At 41.7% G+C, this 12459-nt stretch overlaps 1 protein-coding gene across 1 annotated transcript in view; it reads right to left on the reverse strand.

Annotated features, from left to right (window-relative positions):
• Positions 1–12459, reverse strand: part of CNTN3 (contactin 3) — a 130222-nt gene that overhangs the window by 38793 nt on the left and 78970 nt on the right. The window contains exons 4-6 of the mRNA XM_068154378.1: positions 6442–6645; positions 5436–5538; positions 4257–4441 (exon numbers count right to left, since the gene is read on the reverse strand). Of these exons, the coding sequence (XP_068010479.1) occupies positions 4257–4441; positions 5436–5538; positions 6442–6645 (492 nt within the window). The remainder of the gene's footprint in view (positions 1–4256; positions 4442–5435; positions 5539–6441; positions 6646–12459) is intronic.

Here is a 12459-nt window from a genome sequence, read left to right on the forward strand (position 1 = left end):
CAGAGGAGACTCCACAACTTCTCTGGGTAGCCTGTTCCAGAGCTCTGTAATCCTGACAGTAAAGAAGTTCCTCCTCTTGTTGAGGTGGGACTTCCTGTGGTCTATCTTACATCCATTATTCCTTGTCCTATTACAGGGATTTATAGTTTTGTAGTTAACATTTTGAAGACATCTCCATGAAAGAGTCAAACCGTCAGACAAATGCTTGAAACGGGGAGGATCTTCCACACACAAAATAATGCTGCTTTAGTGTAGTTTTGGTGGCACATTATTACCAAATCAATGAAATACAAAGGTGGTTCTTTTCCTACACTAAAAAAACTGTGGGGTCTCTGCATTACTGGGGCTTTGCCTGCAGACCACCCCTGCGGAACAAGAGAACAGCAGCAGATCTTTTTCTCTCTGTTAAACATTTCACTTGGGTACTTGTCAACCATAAGGTCTGTCAGATCAGCATGTGCTAATTAAGACTAGAAATGTGGTTGGGTTTTTTTCCAATTATACTTTAAATTGTTCCATGCAGCTCTACCATGTTACATGTTTAATTGCATCTTACAGTACAAAAATGGAATTGTTTCATCTCCTCTCATTTTTCCGTTCCATGAAACGCCTCCATGGATTCTTTCTTCTTCTCTAATCTCTTTATGGAAAGGGCTAAAAGTGATGAGAAACAAATATACTAATAAAGCAAATCATTCATATATTCAGGTTTTATATGAAATCAAAGTTAGATAATCGTGTCCTATTTTTAGCACGTTCTGAAATCCCCCGAGGAGAAAAATGACATTAAGCAAATGTTGGAACAGCGCAAATGACAATAAACTGAACGTTTCCTTCTCTGGAGACTTTCAGAACCTGCCTGGGTGCACTCGTGTGTGACCTGCCCAGGGTGAACCTGGGACTAGGTGATTTCTAGAGGTCCCTTCCAAACCCTAACATTCTGTGATTCTATGATTTGATGTTCTGCTTTGCTTGACAAAACCTTTCAGGAGAAAAAAAAGGAAGAAGAATAGCCTGTCAGTAATGTCATGAAAGAATCCAGAATACCTGGTTTAGAGTATCTGTTTTTACTATTGACTTCAACTATAGGTTGAGAGTTCCATTCAAAACCCACAATAAATTAAAAAACGCCAAAAACCACCAAAACAATGCCCAAACACCCCAGACATGTTTTATTTTTCATGAAGAGAGTTAGTGACGTGCACAGAATTTCTAAGTTGAGCATATTTATAACCATTCTGAAGGAAATTACTATGGACACAAATGAAGTTGATCCTCTGTTCCATTTCTGGAAGAGGAGACAGGAGAGCATGGAAAACATCAGTGAGTTTGGGTTTTTTTGACATCAAACCATTTATGCACTGAAAATTCCATTTTTCAGATTTCAAATTTTACAGTTTCAGCTCATGAAACAAATCAGGAGAGTGTGAGTGTTATGCTTCACAGCAGAGCAGTGAAATGTTTCAAGCTTTTGTTCAGGACCAGCTTTATGCTTCAGTCACAAGCAATCTTTAAATTCCACAATGAGAAGAAAACCACCTAATTCACCAACTGATTTATTGCTGGGGAAGAGGAGGCTCAGGGGAGACCTTATTGCTCTCTACAACTCCCTGAAAGGAGGTTGGAGACAGGTGGGGTTGGTCTCTTCTCCCAGGCAACCAGCACCAGAACAAGAGGGGACAGTCTCAAGCTGTGACAGGGGAAGTTTAGGCTGGAGGTGAGGAGAAAGTTCTTCACAGAAAGAGTAATTGTCCATTGGAATGTGCTGCCCAGGGAGGTGGCGGAGTCACCATCCCTGGAGGTCTTCAAAAAAGGATTGATGTGACACTCGAAGCCATGGTTTAGTTAGTCACGAGGTGTTAGGTAATGGGTTGGACTTGATGATCTCTGAAGGCTTTTCCAACCTGGTTAATTGTATGATTTTTTTTTTTTGTCTCTTTATTCTTCCCTGAAAAAGACTTATTTTTCACAATACTTCACTAAGATGGCATAGAAAAGGTTAATTCTAATACTCTTCAATTCTTTTTCCAGGTAGGATAGGAAAGAGCTTTTTTGCCTCGAAGAGAGAAAAAGAAATGTTTTCCGTGTTGAAGTAAAAAGGAATTTGTCTATTTGTGGTGCATGACTTTTTCTATACACAACTGCAAACACGTCTTAGACTTCTATCAGTAAAATATTTTAACAGTAGCCCACATCCACTAACATTACCACACAGATTTTAGTCATCTTTGCCATGGTTGTTACTTCCTGGCAGATGGATGGGGTTTTATTTTAAGTCTTCAGAATACTGCATTAATTTCTCCCCAAACCTCATCTGCTTTTAGAACAACTTCCTTAAATATCAATCTTTTATTGGAAGACTAAGTAGCATATGGCTGGAATTCTTCATCAGACAGATTCCTGAGCCTTGATATCAGACACAGTGGCAAGCCATCAGAAATTATTTTCAGTTATAGAGCATTATTAATCCACAAACAGAACAAAACCCCTTCAAATTATCAAAAAGTGTTGAAATGATGCTACCCTGAACACAAACTTGTTGGCATTCTAATTGTGACAACAAAGCAAGTAACAAAATATGAAAGATTACTGAAATCTCCTTCTGCAGAATGGGCTTTGCTAAGCAGAACAAATGAAATGAAACAGTTGGGGTTCCATTACTGCTGTTACAGGTCCCATTATTCCTTCGAGTCTAAATATCCATATTAGTCATGAACCAAATGTGGGCAGATATTTATACTGCGATATGAATGCAGTTTGAGGGTTCAGATACCTTCCTGAATTTGTAATGAAAACATTCACACCAATTTTCCTGTCACAAAACTGCAGCTCCCCTGCTTTTATTGATCAGCCACATTCTTTGTTTCAGTTGTTTGTCCTTTAATGAGCAAAGCAAAACTTGGGGAGCAGGCCAAACACTCCAGATTGACCATTGCTGTAATTACATTACAAGAGCTAACTCAATTCTGTACACAGTTTCTATTGACATCTTACAACTGCCCTGGTTTAAAACTGGAGCAGAAATACTCACCCAAACTGATATTCAAACCACAACTTGTCTGAAACTTTCAAGTAGCAAAAAGAAGTCACTTTGTAGTCAAATGCATGCTGCCAAATTTGGAATGACAGATGACACTGGCAGATGAACCATCTTAGATCTTTTCTTTCACAGAATGTTAGGGGTTTGAAGGGACCTCTGGAGATCTGAGTCCAACCCCTCTGCCAGAGCAGGATCAGATCGTTTGTTCTGTATCTTTTGTTCTATCTTCTTAACAGGATTTCAACAAACATATGGAAAATGCAGGTTGCTGCATGTCCCCCATGCAACCTAACCTTGAACATATCAAATTATGTGTCATCAAATCAGCCTAACTACCAATCTAGAATCTGAGTGGGCAAAAGTCTCTTCTCCTTCCTTATAAAATCTGTTATGCTTTAAATTAAAGTTTTCATTGACTAAAATCTGCCTTGCATCACTCTGAGTGTTCTAGTAAACAGCAGCTTCCCATAGAGAAGCACTAAAGAGCATTATATAACTTATAAATAAATAAATAAATCTTCACTCAGCTATTCCTAGGTGAGGCAAAGCATTGCAAAGCACAGTCTGAAACTGCTTAAATTGCCATTTACCTAAAGAAAATTATATTTGCTGAGATCTGGCTTTAACAAAAATTGTCAATTACCACTTTGCTGCAAATCACTCTGGCTTTAAAACACCACCAATGTACTTTGCCAATATTCATTTCCCTCTATAGCCTGAAATGCACAAGAGACTCTGTTTCCAGCTATTACATTTCATATTATTTCATTTCCTATGCTGGATTATATTCTCTCATTTATTTACTCATTTAAAATAAAATTGGCCACTTTGAAAGCAAAGGATTGACAACACCCATCAGTAATCTCTTCCTAAAGCAATATAAAATTTGTACTTCCTGTAAATGTGAGGCCTAAATGATCCCCCAAATAAATTCAATTGACTGAAAATCTAAGGTTTCACCAGTGGGCCAGCAAGGATGTGTAAAAATATCTCTCCACCATAGGAAAAAATAAGGACAAGCAATTTCCACACTACTCTTAGCAACCCTTTTGAGCCTGGGCATTCATTACAAGCATTACACAAAAAACTTGGTGCAGAAGTTCTCTGTGAGTAGTTAAGATGACACAAAAGCTTGATGGTACTGCAGAAGCTACAAACCCAGAAGTACCCTAGAGTGGTTTCTATTTTGCACAGAAAGGAGGAGAAAGTTTCCTACCATAGTAAGTGAGACGTCCTCTGGCAATGTTTTTCCCTCTTGAGTTTTCAGTAATACATTCATAGAGTCCAGCATCCTCCTGCTGGAAATTAGGTATTTCAATCATGCCATTGGATTTCCTCAGCTTTATTTTACTTGGAAAGGGCAGACCATCAGTTCTTCTCCAGTTGATCTGAGGCACAGGGCTGAAAATCAAAATACCAGGATTTTAGACAGCTTTGGTTCACGTACTTGATTGGCAAAATTAAAAACTTACTATATGATAAAGCTGAGAAGCAACTAAAGGCTCGTGCTAAAAGCGGCACTCACGCTGTACGTGACAGATGGTCAGATTCTATGGCAACTGATTTGCATGTAGTGTTCTGTTTCATGTGCTATGATTTGTGGTAGCAAACTTTTCATTACTGTCTGTGTGATTGTCCAGTGACACTCAAATTTCTTGCAAATCAGCACTGGCCTCCCCTGGAGATGGGCGAGATTCAGCAGTGACTGCCATGGAAGGAGAATCAAGGCAAGCCTTTTGAAATTCCCATCCAAACAACCATTCATTCTCTGATTTTAAAGCTTCCACTCACCTAGCTGAAGGACCAAAGCAATAGCATGTGATTAAGTTATCAATCTGGCACTTAAAATTACGAACACCTGACAAAGCTGTCTGCAAATAAACCTCAAAGTGGTAAGTAAATACATTTACAGAAACATAAACGCATTCTCAGATCGTTTGTGAAGGAGAAGAGATATCAATTGTGTGTGAAATACCACTCAGAAGAGGAATGCATTTTAATCTTTATTTCAGCTATAAAGGAAGAACAATATTATGAAAGCATCAAGTCCATTTAGCAGTAAAATTCAGACAGACTTCTGGCAGGTTTCAACAACATTTCCTCCTATGCAGAGAAGGCAGGGTTAGGCCAAAGGATAGCTGCAAAACGGCGCTGGTGTTATTCAGGATAACCTGAAACGTAAATGCCTGTGTTGCCACACCCACATTTTATTCCTAAACAACACAAAAACTACTCCAAGACTCTTTGCCCTTTTATTCCAAAGCAATAATGATGTGATGATTAGAATAGGGTGTTTAGAAACCAGCTCCAAAATAACTGGCAGAACTGGATGACACTTGTGCAGATGAACCCTAACGTGCTTCAGCTTTCAGTATGGGTTTAGGCAAAAACTTACTTTCCTAGTGCAAAGCATTCTAGCTTCACCGTTGAGCCTTTAGCTGCAGGAAGAGTCTCAGGAAACTGCACTTCTATTTTGGGTTCATATTCTCCCATCACACCTGTATGAGAGAATTGAAAAAAGGTAATTTTCAATTTTCAAAGCCTTTTTTCCTCTCTTTTGCATTACATCACATTAAACTCAGACCCAAGTTTATTTCTCTTGCGCACCATTTATAAAGACAAGCACTGGGAGCTGCCACTGAAATCACTGTTAGACTTCAGAGAGGAAGAGGAGCATGCAACACAAAATAGTTTAACTTCTTATAGAGCAATCACTATCCTGAGAATGCATGAAAGGTTACACTGTAAGAGACAAAAGCATTCGCTGATGTCTAGATGTGTTATTTGTTTATGCTGCAAAGGGGAGTCACAGAATCATATAATATTAGGGGTTGGAAGGGCCCTTGAAAGATCATCCAGTCCAACCCCCCTGCCAGAGCAGGATCACCTGGAGCAGGTCACACAGGAATGCATCCAGTGGGTTTTGAATGTCTCCAGAGAAGACTCCACAGCCTCTCCGGCCAACCTCTTCCAGGGCTTGGTCACCCTTACAGTGAAAATTTTTTTTCCTCATGTTCCTGTGGAACCTCCTATACTCCAGCTTGCACTCATTGCCCCCTGCCCTATCATTGGACATCACTAAGAAGTGCCTGGTTCTGTCCTCCTGACACCGCCCTTCACATCCTTATAAACATAAATGAGGTCAACCCTCAGGCTCCTTTTCTCCAAGGTATAGCCCCAGCTCTTTTAGCCTTGTCTCATAAGAAGATGTTCTACTCCCTTCAGCATCTTTATGGCTCTGAGCTGGACTCCTTCAAGCAGTTCCCTGAGGTTCTCCTTGAACTGTGGGGCCCAGAACTGGATGCAACATTCCAGATGCAGCCTCACCAGGGCAAAGCAGAGGGGCAGGAGAAACTCTCTCTACCTGCTAACCACAGTCCCTCTAACAGAGCCCCTCGTACCATCTGTGCGCAGCACTAGAGGAGTTGGTGAGCCAAGAACCTGGCTGTTGGTGACGGTGCTGGTTACAACACAGGTGTAGTTTCCCACGTCTGATGGCTCCACTTTGGCGATGTAGAGGTGCCCGGTCTCTTGAGACACAAAGCGCCGACTGTCCTCTTGCACGAAAGATGGGTATTCATTGAAGATCCATGCAAATGACAGGTCTAGGTGGTAATAAAAAAGAAAGAGCGATGCTTGTTGGGGGGCTTCCACTCTTTGTTTGGGGTTTTTTCCCCCTTCAATGACCAGTTCATTTTAGCAGTTATACAGCATAATGTATTATGGGACACACAGGACCAGAGAGCCAATGACTGCGAAAAGTCATTTTTACTAAGTATCAGAATCACAGAATTGTTAGGGTTGGAAGGGACCTCAAGGGTCACCAAGTGCCAAACCCTCTGCCATGGCCAGAGACACCTAGATCAGATCTAGCAAAAGCAAATAAAAGCAAACAAATCACTTCTGCACCAAAGCCCTATCTCTTCCAGCAGAAGGGTGACAGGAATTCAAAGTGATTTAGAGCAAGATAGTTTTTCAGGTCCTTTTCTTTTTTTTTTAAGACTTAATATGCACAGAAATAGGAACAGACAGCAAAAATGAGAGCAAATTTTGCTAAAATGGAAACATTATTCATTCAGTAGCTACTTAACAACTCAGCTAGATACTTAACAGCTAAAAACAGCAAGTGGGGAAGGTCAAAGGAAGCATGGAGTCCCAGTACTGCTCAATGCACAGTAAAACTAACTTTTTTTCCTTACAAAAGCTCATAAAACTTCACTAACATTCCCTTTGCATGATGATGATGATTATTAACAACCAGGCTGGAAGAGACCTTCAAGATCATCGCATCCAACCCATCAACCAATCCAACCCACCTAAACAACTAACCCATGGCACCAAGCACCCCATCAAGTCTCCTCCTGAACACCTCCAATGATGGTGACTCCACCACCTCCATGGGCAGCACATTGGGCAATCACTCTTTCTGTATAGAACTTCTTCCTAACCTCCAGCCTAAACCTCCCCTGGCGCAGCCTGAGACTGTGTCCTCTTGTTCTGGTACTGGCTGCCTGGGATAAGAGACCAACATCCACCTGTCTACAACTTCCCCCCTTCAGGTAGTTGTAGAGAGCAATAAGGCGACCCCTGAGACTCCTCTTCTCCAGGCTACGCAACCCCAGCTCCCTCAGCCTCTCCTCACAGGGCTGTGCTCCAAACTCCTCCCCAACTTTGTTGCCCTTCTCTGGACTCATTCCAGCAAGTCAACCTCCTTCCTCAACTGAGGGGCCCAGATATGGCAAAGAGCCCTCCCTACCATTTGGCACAGCCATTTGAAAGGGAAAGCAGACTTCAAAAGATAAACCCAAGAGATCTGGCAACAGCTGCGTTACAATTGGTTTGGGTTATTTTGTATTTTTTTTTTTGCCCCTGAACACCGCTCTGAGCTGTGTGTGTCCAATTTTAATTGGCAAAAAGCCCCTTCCTGTGTGAGGCCACGTGCTTGCCTCATTTATATCCTACAGAATCAAAAGGAAATTAATGTTTAATGGTTTTCCAGGCAAGAAATAATTTTTCACCCAAGCGGCGCTCGGCTGAAAGTTTATAAAAAGATTATAGCTTCTGCAAGCGCTAATTAGGGGTGATTACAGCTTGATTGACCTGCCTTCATGCTAAAATATCTTGCAGCATTTGCACTGCCCCTACAAAAATGGAGTTCACTCCTGTTCTGCACAGGTTTAATTCCAAAGTGCATAAAATTGGCTGCAGGCATGAAACAGAGAGCAGGCGCTCTGCTAACCCTCGAGGTTGAGGATGAAAGCGAAGGCAGGAACGTGCAAAAGCGACAGGACAATTTAACACAAGGTAAGATTGTGGAGATGAAAGGAAAAAATATTCAATAAATGGAATTATTAAAATATTTATGGGCTGGCTAATGCAAAAAAGGGCATCAAATGAAATGGCTTATCATAATTGCATTTGATTGTCTTCTATCAATATTTAAACTTCTTCCATTAACATCATTTTGCAGGAGCAGAGAGTGTGAACAATTAACAGTCTCAGGACTTTGCTTAAAGAGTTTAAGTTTTGTCATATTTGGAAATGTTTATTCTTGGAAACAGTCACTTATCCTTCTGGACTTGCAGTGTGTATCCTCAGATGAAACAGTGGCTTTCACTAAAAGTTCTTTCCTACGTAACATGAGAAGTGCAGCTGATTTCACAGTATCACCAAGGTTGGAAGAGACCTCAAAAGATCGAGTCCAACCTGTCACCACAGACCTCATGACTAGACCATAGCACCAAGTGCCATGTCCAATCCCCTCTTGAACACCTCCAGGGATGGTGACTTCGCCACCTCCCCGGGCAGCACATTCCAATGACGAATGACTCTCTCAGTGAAGAACTTTCTCCTCACCTCCAGCCTAAACCTCCCCTGGCGCAGCTTGAGATTGTGTCCTCTTGTTCTGGTGCTGGCTGCCTGGGAGAAGAGACCAACCCCTTCCTGGCTACAACCACCTTTCAGGTAGTTGTAGAGGGCAATCAGGTCACCCCTGAGCCTCCTCTTCTCCAGGCTAAACAATCCCAGCTCCCTCAGCCTCTCCTCACAGGGCTGTGCTCAAGGCCTCTCCCCAGCCTTGTTGCCCTTCTCTGGACATGTTCAAGTGTCTCAATGTCCTTCTTAAACTGAGGGGCCCAGAACTGGACACAGGACTCAAGGTGCAGCCTAACCAATGCAGAGTACAGGGGCACAATGATCTCCCTGCTCCCTGCCCCACTATTCCTAATGCAGGCCAGGATGCCATTGGCCTTCTTGGCCACCTGGGCACACTGCTGGCTCATGTTTGTGATAAGGAAGAGCAGCAAGGATCTGCCAAGAAAAGATGAGGGAGTTGGTACAGTGGGAAGTAAAATTCTTGTCTCCAGTAGGCCTTTTGAGATGTGCCACAAGAATCTCATACACAAGCCAAAGATCAGTCAGTCAACCTAAACACTCTGTACAGCTGTTCCCCCATCTCACAAAACAAACACCGAGGTGCAGTTATCAATAGTTTGCTGTCTGGCACTACTCAATAGCAAACCTGCCACTTCAAACAGAAACAAGAGAATAAGAAACTATTTCAAGAAAGAAACCAAAGAAAGAGTACACCCAAAGAGTTTGAAAGGAACTACAACCTCTTTGCCAGCAAAGGCTAGAAAATAAACAACAATTCCATTTCTACAGAGCAGATGAATGAAATGAGCATCCACAAGGCTGAGGAAGGGGCTGTAGACAAAATTAGGTATCAGCTGAGGAACTGTGAGAAAAGGAAAGAAATAAATTGTATTTTCATCTCTATGTTCACAAGACACACAAGTGCAGGAAGTCAGGCTTTATTGGTTCTGGTATTTATTGAGCTGCTTGTTTTCCTTAGCTCACCATTTTATTTTCACTCCCCTCTCTCTGTCTCTCTCTCTTTATTTTTTAGGAGAAAATTATAAGGAAAAAAAAAGACATTATTCAAAATACTCAAAGGGGTCAGATAGATCTGGATACACAGGCAGAAAATCAGCAGCCTGGTTTCCTTCTTGTTATATTGGGTTAAGTCAAGAGTAAACTCATTGTAATCAGTCATTATGATTATGAAAGCCACATAAAGTGTATTCCAGTTTAATTGGGTCCTTCAACAGCCTATGAATAAGCACTCCTGGAACTTAATTTCCCATCCAACATATATTTTCATTGACTCTTTTAAATAAAAGAGAGCAGGGGAGGGTGGTTCTCTACCAGGGCCCCACAGCCAATATCTCATTTGATATTTCCTGTACTTTACAGAACTGCATTCTTATTTTCCCAAAATAATTCATATTAAACAACTCCTGCTGTGATTTATTATGTTTATACCACTTGCCTGTTGCTGATCCTCGGGCACCTCAAGGGACACAAACTCACTCCCCTTTCTGTCAATTACAAGTTTGCAGTTGATTTTCTGTTATAAATGGAAGCAATATGTCTCTCCTGGCCTTTCTTGGAGATCTAAGCCTTTGCTTTCCAGGACATTCCCCCCCCCCCCCCCATTTGGTGGCCATACATGGATAAGGTATTTCAAATTACAGTTATTACTCAATTTTTATTTGTTTACTACCTCTTGGTTGGCAGCTTCTCTTTAGTTTGCATTATCTCATTATTATTTACTGTGCAGTCTCCAAGCCCCACTCAGCATGCTCACACTGTTCTAGGAGCTTTGTGCAACTGAGGGTTCAACTGCATATATGGACAACTGAAGTTTATTTTATCCACTAAATGCACAAGTTCCAAAGGTCATCTCTTGCTCCTTGTGTGCTGGACCATACAGTAGCTTGATACATACTCACTAACCCCATCTAAACTCACATCTAAATCAAAGTCCCAAAAGAACCTAAAGTAAATTATGTGAATAATATTGTTCTGAAACAGATTTAAACTTATGTTCAAGAGCTGGGGGAGGGTGTTCAGAGATGGTCAACAAATCTACTGATGGGTCTGGCGAGGAGGCAGCTGAGGGAACAGGGTTTATTTAGTCCAGAGAAGACAAGGCTGAAAGGAAACCTCAATGCCCTCTAGAACTCCCTGAAAGGAGGTTGGAGTGAGGTGGGGGTTGGTCTCTTCTGCCTAGCATCAGGTGACAGAATGAGAGAAAATGGCCTCAAATTGCACCAGAGGAGTTTTAGGTTGAAGATAGGAAGAATTTGTTTAGTCTAAGTGTGGTCAGGCATTATAACAGGCTGCCCAGGGGAGGTGGTGGAGCTGCCACCCCGGAGGTGTTCAAGAAATGTATGAACATGGCACTTCAGGACATGGTTTAGTGGTCATGGTGGTGTTAGGCTGATGGTTGGACTTGATCTTAGAAGGTTTTTTCCAATTGAAACAATTCCATGATTCAAAAGCTATTGGATTTCAATTAGTGAAGTTTCCATAAATAATCCTGAAAATAAATGATAACATTTGATTTTGAGTGCATCAAGCTGACTGAACAACAGCTAGAGGTTTTGTGTGTTGTGGTTTAAAGACGCTTCATGTGTCAATCATCGCTACCCAAAGCTACAGCACTTCATCCACTTCTCCAATTCAGATTTTAGAATATTCTGTAACAGAGATACAAGGAGAAGCTGAAGCATCCTGGAGTTTCCTGTCTGCAGCTGGCACTCTGCCTAACCTGCAGTATTATGGCTTTTAAAAACTCTTTGCAAGAAAGTAATCAGCAACAACTAGAAACTGCAATTAAAGAGGTGGAAATCTGAAGCAACCAGCTATTTGGAATTAGCTACCTTAAAAGTAATGGAAAAGTAACACTGAATTTGAGAGGATAATGACAGATTCCATAATTAAGGAAGAAACCAATTAGTTCATCATTTGGCCCAGTTTCAGCTCAAACTGTGTTGAAATGACAGAACATGGAGAAAAGCCTCTCACTCTGCAGATGAGCATCACTCAGAAGGAGCAAGCTCTTGCTCACAGACATGAAGCAATCACATATGGCTTTGTGGGGCAGCCACAGGGAAATGCCGGTTTGCCATCACTGCTGAGGACAGCTCTGTACCTCTGTCTGCACAGGAACATCCAGGGAAGTGCAAACAAATCATTTAAAGGTAGCAAATTAATCTGCATTGGGCAAAAGTGCATTAAACTCCCAGAGAATGCTCTTCAGCTAGATGTAAACTGTCCTTAGCTCACTGCAGCCTAATACTTAGAAGATTCCACTGCAATGGGTTCACAGATTTACAGATTGCATCAGGTTGGAAGGGACCCTTCACAGGTCACCTTGTCCAACCCCCCTGCAGTCAACAGCAACACCTCCAGCTAGATCAGGCTGCCCATGGCCACACTGAGTCTGACCTTGAGTGTCTCATGGGATGGGGCCTCAAACACATCCCTGGGCAGCCTGTTCCAGTATTTTACCACTCTCATTGTAAAGAGCTCCCTCCTGATGTCCAACTTAAATCTACCCTTCTGCAACTTCA

This window comes from Melanerpes formicivorus, unplaced genomic scaffold (assembly GCF_026170545.1).
Source record: "Melanerpes formicivorus ecotype bairdi unplaced genomic scaffold, bMelFor1.0.p_v2 SCAF_28, whole genome shotgun sequence".
In the NCBI taxonomy this organism is placed as follows: Eukaryota; Metazoa; Chordata; class Aves; order Piciformes; family Picidae; genus Melanerpes; species Melanerpes formicivorus.